This window comes from Triplophysa dalaica, chromosome 15 (assembly GCF_015846415.1).
Source record: "Triplophysa dalaica isolate WHDGS20190420 chromosome 15, ASM1584641v1, whole genome shotgun sequence".
Taxonomy (NCBI): domain Eukaryota; kingdom Metazoa; phylum Chordata; class Actinopteri; order Cypriniformes; family Nemacheilidae; genus Triplophysa; species Triplophysa dalaica.
In genome coordinates, this window is record NC_079556.1 from 20,238,814 (window position 1) to 20,263,196 (window position 24,383).

Below are 24,383 nucleotides of genomic sequence, written 5' to 3' on the forward strand. Positions count from 1 at the left end.
ATTCTGGGTCATTGCAAAGGTGTTGTAAGGTGGTTTCTAGGGTGCTCTAATTGATCGCTAGGGCATGGCTCGATAGCTTCACCGCCATCATATGCACGGTCACTTTTAAAGTCATAGCACAACACTCCTGTATGAGCTGCACAATTTAACACCTCATTTATGGGTCTAGGACAGACAGTGTGGGACAAGTACATAAGCAGTAGAAGTTTAAATAAGTATACTTATAGCACACTTGAATAAACTTCTTTTTGATCAGGGATGGCATGACTTTGTACAGTTTTTTAAATGACACTGACAGACACCAGTTAATGATCAGTTATAGACGTGCCACAAGCACTACAATTAAAAGGTTTTATTAAAATACCTCTGTATCAGCGGCAGGTGCTTTATCAACTTGGAAGTGAAAAATATCAACCGTAATTACATTTGGAGAAATGGAACACAACAAATTTAGAAAAAAGAAAAGTTTAATTAAAATATTTGTATGACAATTTGGTAGACAGTAAAAAGTAGTTATGACAGTAGGTTTTGGTCCATTAACAAGCAACAATATAGATTCAAGCAGCATAAAGTCTGATTAACATTTCGCTTCTAAAACCGTGCAGAAAACGTGAGCTGCACTGTGTTCTCCTTTATTCCAAAGCACCTGGACATTTTGCACTCTCCTGGCATCTGTCATCGCTAAGCAACCATGGGACAATATAGCCATTGAGACGAGGAGGTATAAACAAAGGATCTATGGATTATATGCACTGAAAATACCTTGCAATAACTCTGCTACTAGATTTGGTTATGTTGTGGTCAGCTGTGTCTCCATTTTCATTGAGCTTGTCTATATTGGCTGCTTGGTTCTTGTCATGAAGTTGAGATCTTTACATCTTGATAAGGCGCCGATGCTCTTGAAAAACACCCCCTATTTCGCGAGACTGCCGCGCGTCTACATTTAAAAGAAGAAAATTTGCGTGCGGAAAAGACACAAAATGTGAATCAGGCCTTAAAAGGTACAGTTTTACAAGATAATTTATATTTCTTATTATAAAGCATCGCTAGACCCCCACCTCAAGCATAGGCAAAACCTGGAGGAATGGACTAAGTCTCCTTAACAATTTAGTTTTATTTACATTTATGTCTCAGTTAACCGTTTCCTCGCCACTTAAAGTCATCTTGTCTCTTCTGAGTGTGATCCCTTCTCTGGGATGGACAGAGGCACCAGGAACATTAAGGAAGTGGGCTGTTTTCATCCGAAATGGCTTGTCAGGTCTGGGATGCTTGACTGGATAGCTTGATTTTCTTTTTCCTCCACAGCATTTTTAAAAGATCATCAAATGGAAAAAAGTAGACATGTAGAATGAGAGGATCTTTACAAGACATGTACATAAGAAGATCACAGTGTTCATCCCATGACATTATCATATCTATAATTGATGTTATTAAAGAGAATGATGGGTGGACAATTTTAGCATGAAATCGGGTCAACTGCACGGGCTCTTCACATGTTCCTTCATCTTTTATGCTGAGGGCTTTCACAGCATCTTTGAGAGAGGGATCATCATTTCCTAAACAGACACAGTGGGGCAGATGAAATTATCTTATATGAATTATGAAATAGTGAAAAAGTGAGACTTCAACTGCAGCAATGAATGATATCTTGGTCAAATTTTTAACGAGATTAATCTGCTATAGTACATGAGAATTTTCAAATTAGTGACATAAAAACAAACAACTAATGAAAACTGAATATAAAATCATTCTCCATTCGCATAAGGACTTTTGCTTTTGATGAAAACAAACTAGTGACTAAGAGACTGATATAACAAATATTTACATATAGTTCAATGGCTGTTAGGAAAACACTTTTGATCTTTACATTTACTCATTACTGACATATATTGTGTGTCAGAGAGTGAAAAAAAGCAGAATCTACAAATGAAAACAACCATAACAGAAAGATTGGACAGTATTCATGTGTTATAACTCACCTGGTTGTGTGTGTATCTCTCTTCTTTTTAACAGGAGGCTCTGTAGAGAGGCTGTTTATGTCACACAGACACTGAGGAGTTAGAACCATACACTCTAAATCCAGCATAGAGAGGCTCAGTGAATGTTGTGTTGAATGTGTGTAAGTGTGTGAGTGTGTGTGTGTCAGAGACGCTGTAGAAGGACAGAGTGCCGGCTGAACAAGTCCACATACACTCCTACTCTCTTACACACACCTGAAGAGACACGAATGTCTGTTTTATTCTTATTGTGCAAAGCAGTGATTCTGTTATCAGAGCACTCCAGACTCCACGATTTTACATTGTATCCAAACAAACTGTCGTGACTCCTTCCTTTCCTGTTGATGCTTTCATATGACACTGATATAGAACACCTGATCCGCTCCAGTCAGTCTCCCAGTAACAGCGTCCAGTCAGACTCTCTCTACACAAAACCTGAGGACGATCAAATCTGTCTGGATGATCAGGATACGACTGACGCTCTCTCACACATGTGATCTTTGTGTTCTCTTCAGACAGTATGAGTTTAGTGTTTGCTGTGTTTGGATCCAGTGTGAGATCACAGACCCCTGAACACAAGAAGATACATTTATAACACAACAACACAACAATCACTAAATCAATCTCTGTGTTGGCCTTGTTTTTATATCCAGATGGGGACCTAAACCTGAATAGACACCATCTTATTTGGGTTATGTCACCGTGGGGACCAAAATTGAGGTCCCCACGGGCAAAAAAGGTATATCATCAAAACCACATCTAAAAATGCTAAACATTTGTTATGATATTTAGGTTAAGTGGTAGGGGATAAAATTTACAGTTTGTGGAGTATAAAAATCATTACGGCTATTGACTGTCCCCACCCAGATAATAAACCACTCATGTGTGTGTGTGTCTGAAGTGTGTGTGTGTATCTGTATTAGAGGCTGACATTTTTGTCTGAATGATGCACACTCTAACACGCTTATTAATAATTATAAGCACAGAGTTAACATTACAAATGAAAAATGAATGAATAATAATTAATGACAGTTAGTGGTCAAAATGTTGTTTAGGCTAGTGGTTTCCAAAGTGGGTGACAACTGGCTATGGGTGACACCGAATCTCAGCTTTTTTCCAGTACCATATAATAATCTTTTACATCATATATTTTTAAATATCTCAAAACACCAACATATGAGCATGTCCAAACGAAACTGAAAAGAAGTGAAAAATATATATTAAATGTCATACATATATTTTAAGTCATACTTATTTACCGCGACTAGGACTGTTCCCAGGATAGAATCGCTTTGCTCAGCTACGCCCATTATACTGAGGTTTGTCATGTGGGACACGAGTACCCAGCTATCTCAGTTGGTATATTGCCTGTTCCAAATCCTAGTTCGATTACTCCCCCTGCCCCACTGAACTGGATTCACATAATTTTTCGGGGGGCTGAACTTTGGGCCGTTTGCGTCATCAAGCCTGCAGCTTGTAAAGATGATGCAGAAGGTGGAAAAGTGCATTTACATTGCTCGCTTCACTTTTGTAAAAACAAAAAATTTAACCATTAGTTTTGTTTGCAAAGCTTCCGTACATAACGTCACTTTCATCTATAAATCTACCGCAAATGCTCTTAAGGTCTCTAAAGGGAAACAGAAAGGAGATATGCAGCTCTCTGCTTGGAGCACGTCAGTCACGTTCGTCAAAAAAGTGAGTGAAACACACACACAAGCGCACATTTTCACCAAAATATATGTCATGAACATCGGTTCACTTCCGCGATTTGGTACGATTGTTTTCACATCAGCAGCGAAGCCTGATGGAGTTCGCATGAACCGCACCCCAGACCTCCCTTTTTAAGTGGACTCCGCTACAGTTCGCAGGTGTTCACCTGGGTTCAGAAGACAGAACAAAGCAACCTTAAGAAAAATGTAATGCGAGTTGTTTATTATTATTTTAAGAATTAAGTATCAATCTTTATTCGAATGTGTTTTGTTCCAACGATTCCCATAAACAGCAAATGGTTCTGGGGCCCATTTCAGAAACGAGGTTTAGTGAAAACTCATATTAAACGTGAAATGAGGGAAACTCTGGGTGTTCTGTTTCAGAATGTAAGGTATGTCAAACCTGAGAAAGTAGGGTAGCTCGGGAGAAGCGAATAGTCAGCAGAAGTCTCCAGTAGTGCGTAAGTCTGCTCTTTACCCTGTTTTAACTGTTGAACTGGACTGTTGCATGTTGTTAGGTAAGATTATTTGAGCTTTTTTATTTAATTACTTTTGACTGAGTGCTAAGTTGTTAGCGTTTTTCTTCTGTTGGGTACTGTGTTTAAATGAAGTCACATTAAGCTGCCGTTAGCCTCTCGTTAACGTCCAGACATTATAGTTTTACACTTAAAAGCACCGAGCTAGTTGATCGCTGTTTGATCCGTGGCCCATTTAAGTCGTTCAGTCTTTGTTTTGCTAATAGGAGTGTTCAGCTGTATTCTGTTTGCGCTAATCTCGACACATACTAAAGTGGTGTCTCTACCTCGCCAGCATTTGTGTTCAGCCCTCCTCGTGTGTAGACCGGCGAGTGTAAAGACATGCACCTCAACCTGTGTGTCTCCACCTAGTAAAGACACCGGCAAGGCACATTAGAATATTTATGTGGCGAGGGGGCCGTGGTTTAGCGAGGTCTGCTGCGGGAGAGAGAGCTGGGAGACGAGCGGTGATTAAGTGGAACAGTTGCAAACAATCAACACCTGCATCTAATTCCAGTAATGGCGTGGACAGACCTTATAAAAGGAGGAAGCTAGCACAGACAAAGAGAGAGACTCACGAACAGAACATGGGAGATCGAAGGGGGAGCAGTTGATAACTGGAAGGATTGTTACATTTCATTTAGCCGGAATCTTACGGTGAATTGATTGAGCCACTAGCGATTTACTTTGTTTTGGATTCTGTCTTTTTGTGAACCTTTAATAAAAACCTGTATTAGTCTCGCTAACCTCCTCCTCTTCCTTCTCTATGAAGCTGAACATTGTTACACTGGTGCCGAAACTCGGGAAGGAAGCAGGATGCCACTGCCATCATGCAGTCCGCACCAGCTACGCCGTTTGCGGATGTTATTTCATCCCTCGCGGTCCTCCACCACGAGCAACATCAGGCTTTGTTTGATCTTCAGACTGACAGTGAACGCCGCTTGGAGGCCATTTTTTGATGTTCGTGATGGCCAACAGCTCCGGGACTCCTGTAGCAAATGGCTGGTAGCTGGGGAAGGTAATGTCGACGGCATCATCAATCGGGTGGTGCTGGAGCAGTTCATTGCTCGGCTGCCCAGAAAGTCGGCCGAGTGGGTCAAGTGCCACAGTCTCTCACGCCTCTTTGGAGAGAGCTCGCACCAACCCCCTCCTGCCCTTGGCTCTCTGACATCCTCTGTGAACAACAGAGTTCACTCAGGGCTGCTGAAGGGAAATGGCGCTGACCTAAGGGACTACCAGTCGCTACTCTCCTCTTTCTCTGCTAGTGTTACCACAGATAAAAAGTCTTTCTATACCACCAAGGTGAGCAATGCACCTAACACTCAGCAGCTTTTCAAGACATTTAACTCTCTTCTTTGCCCCCGTCCACTTCTTCTTTGATTTCGGAGGATTTAACTGTGTTTTTCCACTGAGAAAACATCCATCAGCAAACAATTCTTAGCACCTAAGACCTTGGTACACACTACCCTCACTTCAAACATTGAACTCCACTCTTTCGCCCCACTGACTGACACTGAAGTCACCAGACTTCTCTCCAGCCACCCAACCACCTGTCCCCTTGACCCAATCCCATCTCCTTCAGGCCATATCCAGAACACTCACTCCTGCACTCACAGACATCATTAACACCTCCTTGCTCGCCGGCACTTTTCCATCCACAGTCAAACAGGCCCAGGTCACGCCCCCACAAAAAAAGAACACATTGGACCTCTCTACTACCGACATTTACAGACCTGTCTCTCTCCTCCCATTTACTGCTAAAACACTTGAACCTGTCCACTGCTCACCACATGATCACTGGGGTCCCTTAGGGATTGGTGCTTGGAATTGCCAATATGCCTTATTCAACATTAGAAAGATGAGACCCTATCTCACTGAGCATAAGGCACAATTCCTAGTCCAGGCCCTGGTAATCTCAAGGTTGGACTACTGCAATGCTCTGCTTGCTGGTCTTCCTGCAAAGGCTATGAAACCGTTCAAGCTGAATAAGAACTCAGCCGCGCGCCTCGCTTCCAACAGCCCAAAAGGCTCATGTGACACCCCTTTTCATCTCTCTCCACTGGCTACCGGTTGAAGCCCATATCAAATTCAAGTCACTAATGCTTGCCTACAGGACCATCACTGGATCTCCACCGGCATACTTTCACACCCTCCTACACCCCATCAAGATCCCTGCGTTTAACAAACCAGCGGCGTCTTGTATTGCCTTCTTACAATGGCAGTAAATCGCTTTCCTCCTCATTCTCCATCACATCTCCTTCCTGGTGGATCATTCTTCCTAACTCTGTCCGGTCAACCACATCTCTCACAACATTCAAAAAACTACTCAAAACCCAACTCTTCTGTGAATACCTGACAGACAAATGAAAAAAAAAAAACTTTCAACAGGTAGCGGTCTAGCTTTTGTTGCAACCAGTAACCTTGTATTGGCACCTAATGTATTATGGCTCCTGTATGACATATCGCTTGTTGCTCCCTAAATCTTTGTAAGTCGCTTTGGATAAATGCGTCTGCTAAATGAATAAATGTAAATGTAAATGACAGATAGTTAATTTATTTGAGTTGTGTGTTTATTCTGAAACTCTCGGTTACAATTATACTCACAAATTAGATTTTTGTATCACTTTTTATTTTTATTGTAGTTATCTTATTGCGAAAAATATGCATTCCCAACATATTGAATATTTGAATGATGCGCTCCATTACCGGTAACAGTTAGTGGTAGTAATGCACCAAATCCGGATCTGGACCTCGGCTTCATTCTTTCCGGACAGAGAGCCATTTTATATCGTTTAAATTGAGCAGCGCGTCTACATAGCAGAGCTTTACACATCACATGCACTCAGGGACATTTATGTTGATGATCTAGCTAAAATATCCTCTAATATCTTTATTTAGCGCCAAACGTGCTTAATTTTAACCATTTCCGGTCTGCGAACACTGCTTCTCCAACCAAATTTGCTTCACAGTAAGACCTGCCGACACCAAGAGCAGGTAAATAACGTTAAATCAACACAACACGGGAATGGGAGTCATTCTTTCAGGATTGGGACGGGATTTCCCTCTCCGTTTTTTTGTGGGATTTGGATGGGATTTTTTTGTGGGAGTAGGACTGGAAAGGTTTGAAAATCCACCCCTGTGTCAGCCTCTAGTGTGTAGACTTACACTTGCGTGGTCCTGCTGTAATTCTTCTCTCTCCTTCATGATCCACACTACATAAACACACACAAATAAAACAAAGAAACATGATGAGATATTCTGCTGGTGTGTGTGAATCATGTGTGTGTTCTGTGTCATACTTGAGTTTGTTGAGTGTGTAGTTTGGATCATTGAGTCTATCAGAGAGCAGCTGACGTGCTGAGTGTTGTGGGTGATTGTAGCTCAGATCCAGCTCTCTCAGGTGTGACGGGTTTGAACTCAGAGCTGTAGCCAAATAACAACAACCTTCAACTGTCACCATACAACCTGATAACCTACAAACACACACAACAACATGTCAACACACTCTTCACTTCTCTTAGAATAATGCTTTTGTGAGATCATTCTCTAGAGAGAATCACCTCAGTGTGTGTAGTTGACAGTTGTGAGTCTTGAGAGCATCAGAGATCAGCTTCACTCCTGAATCCTTCAGATCATTGTTACTCAGGTCCAGCTCTCTCAGAGAGTTTGATGATTGTAGACATGAAGACAAACTCTCACAACAGTCATCAGTCAGATTACACCCGGACAATCTAAACACAACCAAAACAAAATAATAAAAAAATCACAAATGTGGTGGTGTTTGTGAAGTAAAGCATCACTATTATTCTCCTGCCGGCTTCTTCTTCTGTTTATTTCTGTGGTGTAACTCATCTGCTCGTAGACCCATGAATGAGGCTCAAATGGTGTGCTTTACTGAGGAGAGGTGTGCTATGACTTCTATAAGCCATCGATCGGGCGTACGACGTAGACCAGCCATGCGAAAAATCCCATAGATTTAAGATTGTGTGACTTTGATGGGTCAGAACTCAGTGCCTGGGGCATTTTCGGAGGGGTATGCGAAATCAGCGAATGTCCCCCCATCAACCACCCCAATATAGAAAGTCATTCTAGTGATATTTTACATCATGTGAAGGTGACAATCAAATTTGCATCTATAACAGAAGCATAAAGGTTTCCTTTTACAGAAACACTTCTCCAACTTCTTCACAAGGTAACAGATACAAAATTCTGAAAATATAAATAACTATCTGAAAAATAATGAAACAAAAAGTAGTAAAATATTCAGACATACACAATAAATTGGGGCTTAAACTAACGATTCTTGATTATTGTTTTTTTGATTAATCGGATAAGAGGGTAAACAAATTTGATCTTTTGCTTATAATAACTAAATAAAACCCCAAATAAGGCTATTTACTGTGAACTGAGGCCCAATTTGGTGAACTGACCCCTTCTGTAGATCAGAAATCAGAAACTAGGGATATTTGTGGGTAGCGACTTAAAGTTTGATAAACAGATAAATTCAGTTGTGAGCTCAGCATTTTTCCATCGGAGACTACTGGCTAAGGTCAAGTCATTTCTATCTCAATCAGACCTGGAGAAGCTGATCCATGCTTTTGTGTTCTCCCGACTTGACTACTGCAACTCATTGTATGTGGGTATCTGCCAAAAAGCACTGCAATTAGTCCAAAATGCCGTATATAGACTCCTGACAGGGACCTGTAAATACATCCATATCTCCCCTATCTTGACTTCCTTGGGCTGGTTGCCAGTCAAAGACAGAATTAATTTTAAACTTCTGGTATACGTATACAAACCTATCTAGAAGAGCTTCTCCGGGTACATAAGTATTCGAGATTCTTAAGATCCTCAGACCTAGGAATCTTATGGATTCCAAGGAACAATTATAACAGAAGGGGGGATCGGGCATTTGCAGTCCAAGAGATGGAATTGCCTACAACTCCATATTAGACATAGTCCTATTCTAACATCCTTTAAGAGTCGTCTGAAGATGCATCTTCTCTGTACAGCCTCTCTGAATTTAGAGGGTTGAAATTGTGCATTTGTTCTATTTTAATGTGGAAGTTCTTATCCAGTTTTAAACAAAAAAACTTATTTTAATATCCCAAATATAAGTAACAATCGAGTTGTAGCCAATTAAAGATATGCTGGTGAGGAAATAAACTTATTGTGATCTTCAATGAAAGACATTTAGTTTCTTCCTTTTCCTTCAACAAAAAAATACTATTAACATTATTTTCAGAATAAGACGAATAAGATGTTTCACATGACATACTCGCGTTGTATAAAGGAAATAAACAAACGGTATTTGTTTATCCTCACTTAGGCTTACTTTAAAAAGAATGCTTAGTTTGTGGTTCATTAATATTTAATAGAAACACATTTATAAAATAGCCTATGTCAAACAAACTTTTAATGAAACTTTATAATTAAACATTTATTAAAAAACGAAATAGGACGGATAACAGACATAACGCAAATAAATAAAAAATATTTGGATTTTCCTCTTGCTTTAAAACATTTTTAGTTTGTGGTTCACTTTTTTTGAAAACACATCATTAAAGTAAAATACAGTAAAGACAAACTCTATGGCGTTTATTTTGACCCAAAAGTCGCGCGCAAGGAATCCGCGCGCGTACGTGCGATGCAAACGCGCATAATGATATACAAGCGTGAAAAAGCTGCTCCGCGAGGGCATATTTATACACCACGAGCGGGCAGAAAATGATCCACGATCGGAAAAGAATACTCGCTAGGGATCTTTTCTGCTCAGCGCGCATTAATGGAGCTACGCGAGTTTGGGCTGGGATGAGTGCTCTCGCAAATCTATATGCGCTCTCGCAACTGCTGCACATTAGGTGTGGGCGGATTGATCCTGAAATATCGATACTACTGTGTGTTTACTACAGATTTTATTTATTTACTAATGTAGCTAATAATTGTATAATAAAGAAGAACTATTTTTTCACATACACCTAGTTTTACACACGTTTCCTCCTCCCTGGCTTGCTGTGTTTGGTAGTCTATGGGATTCCTTTTGTGCAAATAAAAACGAATGCAAAATTTTTTTTTAAAAAAATAAACAACACGAAAGAAGAAATACACTTTGAAAACGAAAACAATGAACTCCAATTGCAAACTTTTAACATACTTTCAAACAAACTGCATTCATCATCAAATGTTTTCTAATTATCCTTTTCGAAAATCATTGTTTATGAATACGATGCCCGAGATTTCGTTGGCGCTTCATTATTTTTCGTTTACACTGCAAAAAGTTACGTTCGACCTTCTGGGACAAACCTCGCGCATGGGCGGGAGTTAAAAGTGCTTTACTCTCATTGGCTTGTCAGATTTTGATCGACAGGTCCGTGACCTGGAAGTGGAAGAAGTCTCAGTGGCGGCACGCAACTTTAGAAAGCGATCTGGCCGTGGACGGTGAAGTTACTTGTGATAAGTTACCTTTGTTATTAAACGTTTTTTTTTTGCTACAGTTTGGATTGAAATGTACGGAGCCCAGCTAGTCTTTTTGCATAACCTTACATTTTTAGAAACATCTACTATTCATTTACATTCTTAACAAGTAGTGCTGTTATTTTCCTCAAATGCGGTCAATTATGTAAATGGTTAAAAGGAACCAGTGTTGAAATACATTGTACAGAATACTGTCTAGTAACTCTCTCTTTCTCTCTCTCTGTTTACCCTTATGTGTTAAAACTGTTCAGCGCAGATTGTTTATTCCTTATCATATGGTATGGACTGATTTGATTTAATTCAATATTACTTTGACTTGAGTCTACATTATAAAGAGATCCTTTATATATTTAAGTGTCAAACACAGGATAACTATTAGTCTAAAGACACTCAAAAAAATCCTGTGTAGAAATTGACTATTTGGATTTATTGACAACACAAAAACAGCACAATTAGGGATATGCAATGATAATTACGACGTGGAGATGCTGACCCACTTACTGGAGAGAGGAGCTTCATCTATGGCAAAAGCAAAGTTTCCAAATTTAGGGATATATGACAGAAGTCATTCATCTGATGTTTTGTATGTCCCAAAATAATCTGAAAAGTTTTCTGTATAACAGGAATACAGACCCTCATGTCATTTAATTTCTGTTGAACAAAAAAAAAATATTTTTAGAAATGTGTGGTGTCCATTAGATGGAAGGCCACTATTACAGCTAAAAGAAATAATAATCATTAATAATTCTAATTATTATTATTATTATATAATAAGGGCAATGTATTCTGGTTATCAACATTCTTCAAAATATATTTTGTGTTCTGCAGAAGGAGGTCACATAAGTTTGAAACCATCTACATGTTTGTTTTGATTTTATGACCAACATAATTTCACTTCGATTCATGCTGGCCTTCGTTAGGGATATTTTCATGTTAATCATATCGTCTGGCACGAAAGTATTTTTATGCTTTAATAAGATTTCCTGTGCCTCAGTGGTAAGAACATGGCGATTGGTTCGATCCAGTATATTGCACAAAGTCAGAAACAAATGTATAATATAATGCAATGTTCGTCGCTTTCAAAGCATCAAAAATACTTAAATTATGTAAATGTTCCGTTTGAATTCTCTTATGTATCGAGACAAAAACATGATCTTTCTGTATGTTTCCTCACTGGTAACCTACTCCCTTCCGAAGCTTATAGTTTTTTGTAATAAAAGTAATCACCTGTTTTTGGGTATTGATTATTGGCAAACCCATGGATTTTACAACGGTAATCATGTTTTAAACTGTAGTGAAATAAGGGCTGTATGCTTCATGCAACATTTGAATAAATCCATGATTCTACTTTTTATCGAGAATAAATTGAAATGTTTTACGTCATAACCTGGTACATTGCTCGTATTTTACTGGGGTTTACCTTCTCCCCTCGAAAAGCTGACAGTCTTGCATCCAACTCATTTTTAAGAAAATTAAGGAAATTCTCAATTTTGTAAAATGTTGTTAAACGCACAATGTTGCGTGTATTGTTCCTTGACTTAAGGCGCCAGGTTTCCAAAATGAGGGAGGGGCCACAAATCCGTGGGTACAGTTTGCAAAACCGTGCGCCCGGATTGCGAAAGCATGGGTACAGATTATGAATTTGTGGGTACAGATTTCAAAAGCGGAGGGGACGAATTGTATACTCGTGGGTACAGTTTATCAATCCGAGAGCACATATTTGCAAACTGTGGGAACCGTTCAAGAATCTGTGCGTACGGATTTTTAAACCTTGGAAACGAATTACAAAACTGTGGCCACGGATTAGCAGGTCTTGTTTTTTTTTTTTCTCTGACGGGTGACAGGCCCGGCTCCGTACATTTCAATCCAAACTGTAGCAAAAAAAACGTTTAATAACAAAGGTAACTAATCACAAGTAACTTCACCGTCCACCTCCAGATCGCTTTCTAAAGTTGCGCGCCGCCACTGAGGCTTCTTCCACTTCCAGGTCACGGACCTGTCGATCAAAATCTGACTAGCCAATGAGAGTAAAGCACTTTTAACTCCCGCCCACGCGAGAGGTTTGTCCCAGAAGGTCGAACGAAACTTTTTGCAGTGTAAACGAAAAATAATGAAGCGCCAACGAAATCTCGGGCATCGTATTCATAAACAATGCTTTTCGAAAAGGATAATTAGAAAACATTTGATGATGAATGCAGTTTGTTTGAAAGTATGTTAAAAGTTTGCAATTGGAGTTCATTGTTTTCGTTTTCAAAGTGTATTTCTTCTTTCGTGTTGTTTATTTTTTTATTTTATTTTTTTCACGTTCGTATTTATTGGCACAAAAGGAATCCCATAGTAGTCCGCTATCACGTGACTTAGCAGTGCAAGCACGCAGACGCAGCTGCAGCCAGCGAAAAGAAGAGGAGCAGCATCGTGTGGAGATTTTTCACCTCTGTGAATAAAAACACGGCGAACTGCGATGTATGACGGTGGGCCTTTAGGGGTTAAAAGCCAAAGATTAAAAGTACTTTATTATTTAAACACTTTATTTTTTTTGTTTCTCAAACAAATGTGTGCACTTTGTTTATAAATTTAATTAAAAAAGTGTAATGAAAGGGAAACATGTTAATTTGTTATATTACTGTGTCTAAACATAACACTGAACAAAAAGGGAAAAGCAGTTTTAAAAGCTTTGTTCTTCAGTAATAAAGTGCACTTTGTTTTTTTTTTAAAGCTAGACAAGTAATACTAGGATAGGGAGAAACTGTTTTGTTATATATCGGTTTTCTGTTCTGTTAATCTGTTATTGTTACTATTTTCCAGTGATAATTTGGTGTAAAGTTCATGCTTGCAAATTCTATTAAAGAAAGAAATAAATAAATATATTTATTTGGTTTAAATTATGCCCGGTGTTATAACATCTACATGATTAATTGGCCTATAGGCACATTAAGAGCACGAATCACAAAACTTTTTAGTGGTCTTGAAAATGTATTCAGATTTAGCAAATTAATGATGCATTCATCTGATAAGTCATGACATTTCATACACAGGAAAGTAAATGTAAATTCAAGTGAATGCTTCTACAGCAATATTGGCCCTGCATTTACTTGGTATCGGATCGATACAAAATTTTACAGTATCGCCTACCACTAGAATGTATGACATATCGCTTGTTGCTCCCTAACTATTTGTAAGTCGCTTTGGATAAAAGCGTCTGCTAAATGACAACGTAAATGTAGAAGGTGGCAGGTTGCATTTTGCAAGTGACCAATCACAGATGCTAAACTAAACTAAAACGTTTTAGATAATTACTTTTCCGTTATATTTTTAATTATTTATAACGCTGTATAAAAAAAAACTTTCACAATGGCCCTATGCACCACCGTAGGGCTGGGCGCAATGACGGAATATTCCGTTACCGCGGAATAATATTTCAACCGTAAGAGGTTTTCTATTCCGTGTACTCCGCAGCATGTAATTAAGTGGGTGTGGTTAACTCGGCGAACTGAGGTTTCATCCGTAACCAAGACGAATTCCCTACCCTCCAGGATTAGAAATGCCGAATACCTTAGTGTTTTTAAATCGTCCCTTAAAACTTACTTTTTTTGTTTAGCTTTTAGGTGATTTCTCTGTGTTTTATTATATTGGCCTTGTTTTGTTTTATTTATTTTTATTTTTATCGCTTGTACTTTGTGTGTATCTTTTTATTTCAGATCTGTATATGTACGCTAAGCTGTATATGCTCCCACTTGGCCAAATAATCAAAAAGTACCAAATTGCCTACCACAGCTATGCATACGACACTCAGATCTACCTAGCCAAGATTTAGACCAAAACCAAGATTTAGAGTTTATTACTAGAATTTATTACTGTAACGGACTCCTTACAGGTCTTCCCAAAATGACCATCAGACAGCTGCAGCTCATACAGAACGCTGCTGCCAGGATTCTGACCAGAACCAAAAATCTGAGCATATCACTCCAATCCTCAGATCCTCACACTGGTTACCAGTTACTTTTAGAATCAACTTCAAAGTATTATTAATTGTCTATAAATCACTTAATGGTCTAGGACCCAAATACATCTCGGATATGTTTATTGAATATAAACCAATCAGACTTCTCAGATCATCAGGATCAAGTCAGTTAGAGATAACAAGGGTTCACTCAAAACAGGGCGAGTCAGCGTTTAGCTATTACGCCACCCGTAGCTGGAATCTGCTTCCAGAAGATATCAGACATTCATCAACAGAAGCTACTTTTAAATCCAGATTAAAAACCCACTTGTTTAGCTGTAGATTCACAACCTGAGCACTGTGCTGGTTTACATCAACTGCACTTCTATTTCTAATTTATTTTTATTTTGCTCTTATTCTTTCTATATACACACTCACATTTTTAATCAATCTTATTGCTGTTTTATTGTTTCTTAAAATCTAAAGTTTTGTGATCTTAAATCATTTGCATTTTAAAGATACGTTTTATTTCTTTCTGTCAATCATTTTATGTAAAGCACTTTGAATTGCACTTGTGTATGAAATGTGCTATATAAATAAACTTTCCTTTCCTTGCCTTGCCTAAGCGCTTTGAGATGCTGCTTTTAAAGGCGCTATATAAAATAAAGTTTACAATTAAAAATGTAAATTTTATTTAGTTCATGGATTCATATATCAATCAGAAAGTGTTTTCATTTTTTTCTCTCAATGTTTCGAATATGCATAAGAGATATTTTCTATAATATTGCTTTAAGAGTGTGTATTTGTAAATACAGGACATGTTTCTTTGTGTTGTGCACACTGTGTCCCCTTAAAAAAATGAGTTCATGACGCGCCTGACCAAGACAACACTTTTTATGGCATAATAATTGTTTGTTTACTAGTAATAAAACCTTGAGTTTAAAGCCTGGTGTGATTGTGGCCATTATACCCTGAAAGATATTTTCAGTGTCAAGGAACTATAAATAATTTCAGTTTCTCTATTTAAGACTGAGATGAGCTGTAAAAGCCGATGGCATTTTCTGGGTCACTATCACCTTAGTAGGAGCGGCTGGACTCTAAGACCTCTTTTAGTGCTTTACTTTCTAAGGTCTATAACTCCGTTTTTTTATGTAGAATTCCTATATTACAGCTGTTTACTCTTTCTGATGCCTTATGGCACATCATTAAATGTATATTAATACATGTATTAATAGGGCTTATTTGACCAGTATTGTGTTTGATGATGGAAACATGATTTTAAATGTTTTTTATTTTCTGTTTAAATTATATTAGCAAAATGTCTGACCTCAGTATGTGTAGTTGACAGTTGTGAGTCTTGAGAGCATCAGAGATCAGCTTCACTCCTGAATCCTTCAGATCATTGTTACTCAGGTCCAGCTCTATTAGAGACTTTGATGATTGTAGACATGAAGACAAACTCACACAACACTCATCAGTCAGATTACACCTCGCCAATCTAAACACAACCAAAACAAAATGATACAAAAGCAAAAAATGTCAGTTTGTAAAGAACATCTACTGTATGATAGTCATTATCATTTATTGTTTAAGTATTTTAGTGAAAGTGTCTGACCTCAGTGTGTGTAGTTGACAGTTGTGAGTCTTGAGAGCATCAAAGATCAGCTTCACTCCTGAATCCTTCAGATCATTGTTACTCATGTCCAGCTCACTCAGAGGACACTCAGAGGACTGAAAAGCTGAAGCCACAACTTCACAGGACTCAGCAGTCAGATCACACCCGGACAATCTGTAGAAAAAAAATCGATCTAGAATATATTCCAGTGTTCATTCACAGCCTATACTTTCAGAGTGAATATTGTATTTTGTGAGGCTATAAAAACACTGAATGTACTCACAGCGCTCGTCCGCAACATCTCACAGCTGGAACAAGTCTCTTCTTATCACTTGTATCATATCTGTTCATGTTGAACTCATCCAGCACATTCTCTGACATGAGCAGCACATAGATCATCAGTGTACACATTGAATCTGAGAGCTTTATGACTGAATCTGATTCATCTGGATGTAAGTATTTCTCTATTCTCTCGTTTAATGACTTATCCTTTAGCTCCAGTAAACAGTAAAACAGGTTCACTGAAGCTTCATCTGAGATCCTCTTGTCCTGTAATCGTTTAATGTATTGGGTTGTGTCTGTGATGCTGTCTGTGGTGTCTTCAGTGCGTGTGAGCAGACCTTCGAGAAGCTTCTGACTAGACTCCAGTGAAATGCCCATCAGAAAGCGTAAAAACAGATCCAGATGTCCTCTCTTACTCTCTGTGGCTTTATCAATGGCCTTCTTCAGAATGACATTAAGAGTAATCTTTCTGGCTCGTACACTTGTGTTGAAAAACTCAAGGTCCTTCTTGTTGTTGGTCATGTAGCAGATGAAGACGTGCAGCGCGGCCAGAAACTCTTGAACGCTCAGATGAATAAAGCTGAAGACTTTTCTCTTGTGAAGACCATATTCTTTCTTAAAGATCTCAGCGATCATTCCTGTGTACTCTGAATCTTCACTCATATCAATATCACATTGCTTTAGATCATTCTCATAGAAGATGATGTTCTCTTTCTTCAGCTGCTCAAACGCCAGCTTGGACAACTTCAGAACGATGGGTTTATTGGATTCTAAGAGCTTTGTGTAGTCTTCTTCATTTTTCTCATCATACTTCTGGTTCTTCATGTTCATCTGAATCAGCAGAAAGTGGATGTACATCTCAGTGAGTGTCGTGTCAATGTTTCCTTCATTGTTCTGGATGAGAATATCATGAAGTACTGTATATGTGATCCAACAGAAAACGGGGATGTGACACATGATGTAGAGACTAGGAGATTTTTTGATTTGTCTGATCATTTCATCAGCTTGACTCTTATCTTTGAATCTCTTTATGAAGTATTCTTCTTTCTGCTGGTCTGTGAATCCTCTCACCTCAGTGAGCAAACCTACAAACTCTGGAGGAATCTGATTGGCTGCAGCTGGTCTTGATGTGATCCAGATGAGAGATGATGGAAGCAGATCTCTTCTGATCAGATTTATAATCATTTCATCTACAGATGATCTTTCCTCAACACTCCTCAGGTTTCTGCATTTAAAATCCAAACTCAAGCGACTCTCATCAAGTCCATCAAAGATAAACGCCACATTACCTTCTGTTAACTTCATTACACTTGTTTTCTCCAGTTTTTCCATGTCAGGATAAAATTCCAGCAGAAACTCGTGAAAACTGATGTGTTTGTCTTTAATCTGGTTTATCTCTCTGAATGGAAACACAAACATGGCGTCTATGTCCTGATTGGCCGTATCTGTTCCCTCGGCCCAATCCAGAATGAGCTTCTGCACAGAGACTGTTTTACCAATTCCAGCGACGCCTTTGGTCAGAATAATCTTCTTCTTCTTCTTTTTCTTGGTTTTCAGTGACTGAAATATCTCATTGCATTTGATGTGTTTGTCCTGTGATGTCTTGGTTGTGTTTCTGAAGGCATCATCAATATTCAGAATCTCGCGTTCACGGTTGACTTCTTTCATATCTCCCTCTGTGATGAACAGATCTGTGTAAATATCCTTCAAATCGGCTTCATTTTCCTTCTTACCCTCAAAAATACTTTCTGAATCTTCCTTCATATTGATCTTATGACTTCTCAAAAACTCTTGCAGTGCTAATTATAAATTGAAGAGAATAAAAGAGAAATTATTCAACACAAACACATAATTAGTCAAACATTTAAATTCATCTTATGGAGGATTACAGACAAAATAAAACAAATCTCACATGAAACAGTTCTACACATCATGAAATCGTGTAGGATTAAATAAATAGGGCATGAAATGTATTTAGGCAAAATGAAATGTTAGAATATATGAGGCATATATATATATATATATATATATATATATATAGAGTATATATCTGATGTGTTTAAATATCTGTCCGTTCTCGAGTCTTCATAATCTTGCTTCCTCAGTAAGTTTTATGTTTATAGCACATGTTTTATATACATTAGTTTAGAGGTGGGATCAAGTCATTGGCTTCTATTCACAGCTTGGATATGCACAAATTTCTGTGTGAAATGTGCACAAACGATTTTAAGAACAAGTCATTACTCAACAAAAAATTATACAAAAACTTATTCTAAATTTAAGAAGATTTAGAAACAACTGAAACCACATGTACACAAAAAGCAATAACTCTGTACGGTCTTAACTAACGGAGTAATGTTTTCTGTGAGTCAGGACAGAATTTACAGAGCTGATAGAGTCATGTTTAATGTTGATTCACCTTGTTCCTGTGTGTTTTTCTTTGACGTCTCTGTACAGTTTTGCTGCTCTGTAAGAAAGTGAGAAAAGATGAATGAAATCACTGTGAAATTGATCATGATCTATTTGTGTTAGTGTTTTATTGTACCTGCAGTGTTTGAGGTGTAGAAGAAGTTCACGGCTCCTGTTATATTGTTTCCAGTGAGTACAGGAGCATTAACAGCTGCATTTGTGTCGGCCTTCACATCAACACTGACTTCACCCATCTACAGCAGAGACATTTTATAAATTATGTTTTATTAACAATGTTCGGGAGGAACATGTGCAGATAATTAACACGGATGTACTCATGCTCGAGCCGCAAAATTGCCACATTTCGACCTAATTCAATAACGTTACGCCAATGCCATTAGGTTTAGGTTTCAATGGCTGAACACATCTTCCGGAAGTGAAACAATCATCTCGGAAGAAACTATTAATTCTGTCGTCCCTAGCAGTCATTCTAATCAACCCCAATTCCATGCCTCATTAGAGATACTTCACTAGTTGCCATCTATAAACTGCATTTTACTTGTGTTCGGAGAACGAACCCGCTGTTACGCAAGAAACTGGGTGAGTACAATCATTCTACTTTGAAAAAATAGATATTTTTTGATTTATCCTCTGTCACCTCGCGATGCAACTACTGCTCTCAAGCGTGTGATATTGCTGGCCAGCACTGACGCACTTCCTCGGCGTCCATACTGTTCAGCGAACGTCATCTGAGCAGAACATAAGCTTCAGGAGATTGGTAAACGTGATTGGCACTTCCGGATCGACTGCTGGTTAACTAAAACCAGTCTGTATCATCTAGCAGCATACGTTTTCTACATAGCGTGACGTTCCCATTCACATCTGAGCATCAGATGCTGTTTACAGAGCATAATCCGATCAGATCGCTCAGATCACAGACCAGCCCATCTGTTTTCTTGTGCGTTTCATGTCTTAACAGACATAGGAAACTGAGTACAGCACCTTTGTCAACCAAGTTTATTTTAAATGTGCTTTATAAATCTAAAAAACTTGTATTTGAAAATGAAACATCATGAATAGGGATGCTCCGATCCGATATTTGTATCGGAAATCGGCGTCGATACTGAATAAAATTCTAGATCGGGTATCGGTGACAAATTGCACCGATACCCGATCTAGCTGACATAAAATTTCTGCTAGGCGATGTAAAAGTTCCTGGAGACACCGGCGCTTAAACTCTCTCGTGGCTGTGCTTTGCGAAGCAAGCGAACATAGCCTACGTTGAGCAGCGAACATTATGGAGCGACAAAAAATATCTGCCATTTAGATTTATTTTAGAACAGCTACGCCAACAAGTTACACCGCTGTTTGCAATACACGCGAAGTAAATATCCCGAGGGGTGGTGATAAAGCTGTTCATTATAATGTTACTAATTTAAGCACGCCGAGTTCAATAAGCTGAAGAAACTAAAACGAGACGGTACGAAGCAGCTAACTTTGGAGGAGACAGCGGAAAGAATTCAGAAATTTCCATCTGGTAGTGTGAAAGCAGCGAAAATCATTGAAAGCATACTGAATTTCATATTTATGGATTTGCAACCGCTGTCCATCATTGCGAACAATGGCTTCAGACTCCTTATAAACCACCTGGAGCCTCGGTACGACATGGTGAAGCGTAAATATTTAACTGAGACCTGAACTGTACCAGAAAGTCTGCAAACATGTATACGGAAAAAAATAAAGATGTCAATTCGCTGAGTTTTGGGGATAATTTGATAATGAATTTCTATTTGCACCAACTAAACTATTATATCTTTTTCCGTTTATTTTTACATGTGCAGTTTTACCAAGCTAGGGAAGCTAGTGTTTTATCTATCTTTCGGTGTTGGATGTTAAATTTGATTTCCACTAAACTTTAGCTTAGTTTAGTGGACTTTGCTTTAATGACTAAAGCATTAAAAAGAACTGATTCCTGTTTGAATATCTAAAGCAGTAAAGCTATTGCTTTTTTGCTCAATTTCAGCTGCTTTATTGTTTATTGTGCATTGATTTTTAAATTATATTTGCACATAACAGTTATTAAGAGATTTTGTTTCCATTAATTTATACCTGTTTATCAAGCTAGTGAAGCTGTTGTTTTATTCAGCTGCTTAATTTGCACTTTAATGTTGAATTTCAAGTTTAAGATAGTGAACATTTTGTTTTATTTTGCTGGTTTAATAAATAATTCACTAAATTTGTGAATCATTTGTTTGTTATTTTGTTTTACGGGTCAGGAAATTAATGTTAAGTCGAGCCTGATGTCTTGCACAGCAATGCACACAGTTTATTAAGTAATTGTGCACTTTAAAAATGTTACCTTAGTATAGGATCGGTACTCAGTATCGGCCAATACTGAATTTCAGGTATCGAAATCGGTATCGGAAGCAAAAAAGGTGGATCGGAGCATCCCTAATCATGAATAGTAAAACGCACGATGCTGTTAATTCTAAGGATAACATTCTCACTCTCTGCTCGCACATACAGCTAGGCACAACGCACATGCTGCCAATACTCCATAGGCATCACAGGTATCACCTACACGAGACTTCATCCGATTGATGTAAACTCGTAATGGTCGTTTTAACCTTTGCCAAACAGAACTCAAACAGAACTTGTGTGTTCACCAAAGTTTCAGTGACATTTCTACGCTCACAAACTTTGCCATGCAAAACTAAACATCATCGCATACCTGCCAGTCACATGGGCTATTTAGCAGGCCCCGATCAAGGGGCAGGTGCTCCGAGTTTGAGGAGGATCACCGAGCTCGGAGCCCACACCCCAGGACAGCACGCCAAGTCTCAGTTCATTAGAGGCAAGGCGAACTCATGAATGAGATTCATTCATGGTACTTAAAGGGATGGTTCAACCAAAAATGAACCTTCTGTCATCGTGTACACACCCTTAGATCGTTCCAAACCTTGATAAATTTAGTTGTTCACAGTAAAGATATTTGAAAGAATGCTTGTATCCAATCAGTTCTGGGGCACAATTGACTACTATAATAACGTACAAAATCAACAATGGTAGTCAATGGTGCCCCAGAACTATTGAGTTTTCAATCATTTTTAAAATATCTTCTTTTGTGTTATATATTGTAGTGAAGTAGATGGGACGAGACTATGAGTCAAGGCCGGTGAGTGATAATGAGCGTCAGCTGTACATGCATCGGTCTCGTATCACGGAGGATATCGGGAGCATAAGAGCACGAGCGACCGGTGTTGTGCCGAAAAATGCACCCCTGCCAGATTAAGCACCCCCTTCAAACACACGCTGTCTGATTGGCTAATTCTAACCACTCCCCTCCCCATACCTAATCCTAACCCCTCCCCTAACACCTAATCCTCACCCTAACCATTGTGGGGATGAGGGGGTGCATAATCTGGCAGGGGTGCATTTTTCAGCATAACACCGGACCGTCAATGAGAGAGGACCTGGTGTGGCTCATAGTTGTGGTTTTTGTTAGTCGTCCGTGAGGGGCTGCCGACGGTCTTTTTACTTTGTTGTTGTTTTATTAAATGTTTGCCGGTTCCCGTCTCCTTCCTTCCCTACTTTAAATTGTATTACATATATTAAAAGAGACATTTATACACGTTTGGGACAATTTGAGGGCGAGTAAATGATGACAGAATTTTCATTTTGGGTTGAACTATGCCTTACAGCAAATTTGCAACAAAATAAAACTGTCATTACTTTTGATAAAAGTAAACAATAAAAAACAATATAGCAGCTTTTAGATACGTGTTTAATTTCTGCATCCCACCACACCTCCCATTTTGAAGAATGATTATCCTAATGGAATGTTCGTTTTGTAACAGAAAAATGCAAATTTACTGTAAACTGCTTCCAAATATTCTTTTGTCTGTATTGGTTGATGTCTCGTAAATACATTGCTCTAAAATGCATTATTTTGTAGTATTAAAAACAACCTAAGAAAATGTCTTCTCTGGTGTTTTTTATGTGTGCTAAGTATGTTTTAACATGGACGTTATCCAAATGTTATCCGACCACATTCTCCTATAACTTTCTCCTCATCTTCTTCTCTTTCCTTCTCTATAAATCTATACCAGTTGTACACGTATGTTTATTTTTCGTTTGGATCAATAAGTAATACAATTTTAGTAATTAATTGTCATTGGGATTATTTGCGTTTATGAAAGGTGAGTAGAATGTTAAATCTTCAACATCTCATCGGTTTTAAATAAGCGTTCAGATCGATTAACACGACGAAGTGAAATAAAAACACGATCAGATATAAAGACATTATATCAGAAGCTAAAGTGAAGTTTATCGTTTAGTTCTTACCGTGAAGTTCGTGGTTGTTTGACGAGAGTCTGTGGCTTTGAAATGGCGCGAGTTTTCATGGATGTTTTAACTTTCGATTTTGAATGTAATTTCTTCTTCTTGTTGTTTAATGGTCGTTCACTCCTTAGGAGTATTACCGCCACCTGCTGTGCAGTTTACTTTTATGGGTGATACAGCGAGAAGCATCTGGCTGCGGTGGATGTCCAACACGTCACAGATACCGTAATACTTCACTATTATCTAAAGTGATGACTATTTATGCCTTGTAAAGCATTTACAAATGAGAGTTAAAGGCTAAGTTATCTTCTAAACAGAAAAAAGAAAAACACAACAACACAGAGAAATACAGAACATAGAAATATTTATTTCAAAATTCAAAAGAAATAAACTTTACGTATTGAAGACAAAACGATTTAATATAAAAAACTAAACTAAACCAATTGCAAAATTAAAACTTTACAACTGAACATATAAATGAACATAAAATGAAAAATAAAGCTCTGCAATGTCATTTATAAAATGTAATTCCTGCACACCTCCAGAAATAATACAACTGTGCAGTAAAATGCAACCAGGACTCTGCATTTGGACATAAAAATTAATTTCTGTAAAGTGCAAACATTGCTGGATACAAATTTACCAGTGCCAACGCTGGATTATAAAATATAACAATTTTTATTTTTATAAAACAATAATATCATAAAATATTTCAAAACCTCAGTACTAACTTTTAAACATTACTGAACAGAAGTGCAGATTGTGGATGGATTTCGGTTCAATGTACAACTTTATTTTGATTATTTTAAGATTTAGTTTGAAAACTTCCCCAGATCCTAGCTCAGTTCACTTTCGTTTTAGAGGCAGCAGCTTACCAGAAGTCTTAAAGTATTTGATAGGATCTTCTGCAGCTGTATCCTCCTGAATTACGGCAGCACACTGTGTGGCACATGCAATTAATTTAACCTGACTGCTGTGGTTTTTAAGGTGTTCCTTATACTTGTCAGGTGCAGCTCTGTAAAGCTCTGCGATTGGAGCATTGACCGTGTTCCGGTCCACGCCAACATGTTTGAAAGCAGCTGACATGGTCCCTCCACTACT

At 38.3% G+C, this 24,383-nt stretch overlaps 1 protein-coding gene across 1 annotated transcript; it reads right to left on the reverse strand.

Moving 5' to 3' along the window:
- Positions 1-1,417: 1,417 nt before the first annotated feature.
- Positions 1,418-23,347, reverse strand: LOC130437171 (NACHT, LRR and PYD domains-containing protein 3-like). The gene is given in 13 exon segments (XM_056768377.1): positions 1,418-1,556; positions 1,980-2,180; positions 2,182-2,370; positions 2,373-2,566; positions 7,387-7,433; positions 7,521-7,694; positions 7,782-7,952; positions 15,963-16,133; positions 16,251-16,424; positions 16,534-18,331; positions 18,952-18,999; positions 19,078-19,195; positions 23,286-23,347. Coding segments are annotated over 11 exon segments (3,225 nt in total). The 5' UTR covers positions 23,286-23,347; the 3' UTR covers positions 1,418-1,556; positions 1,980-2,039.
- Between the last annotated feature and the right edge of the window lie 1,036 nt (positions 23,348-24,383).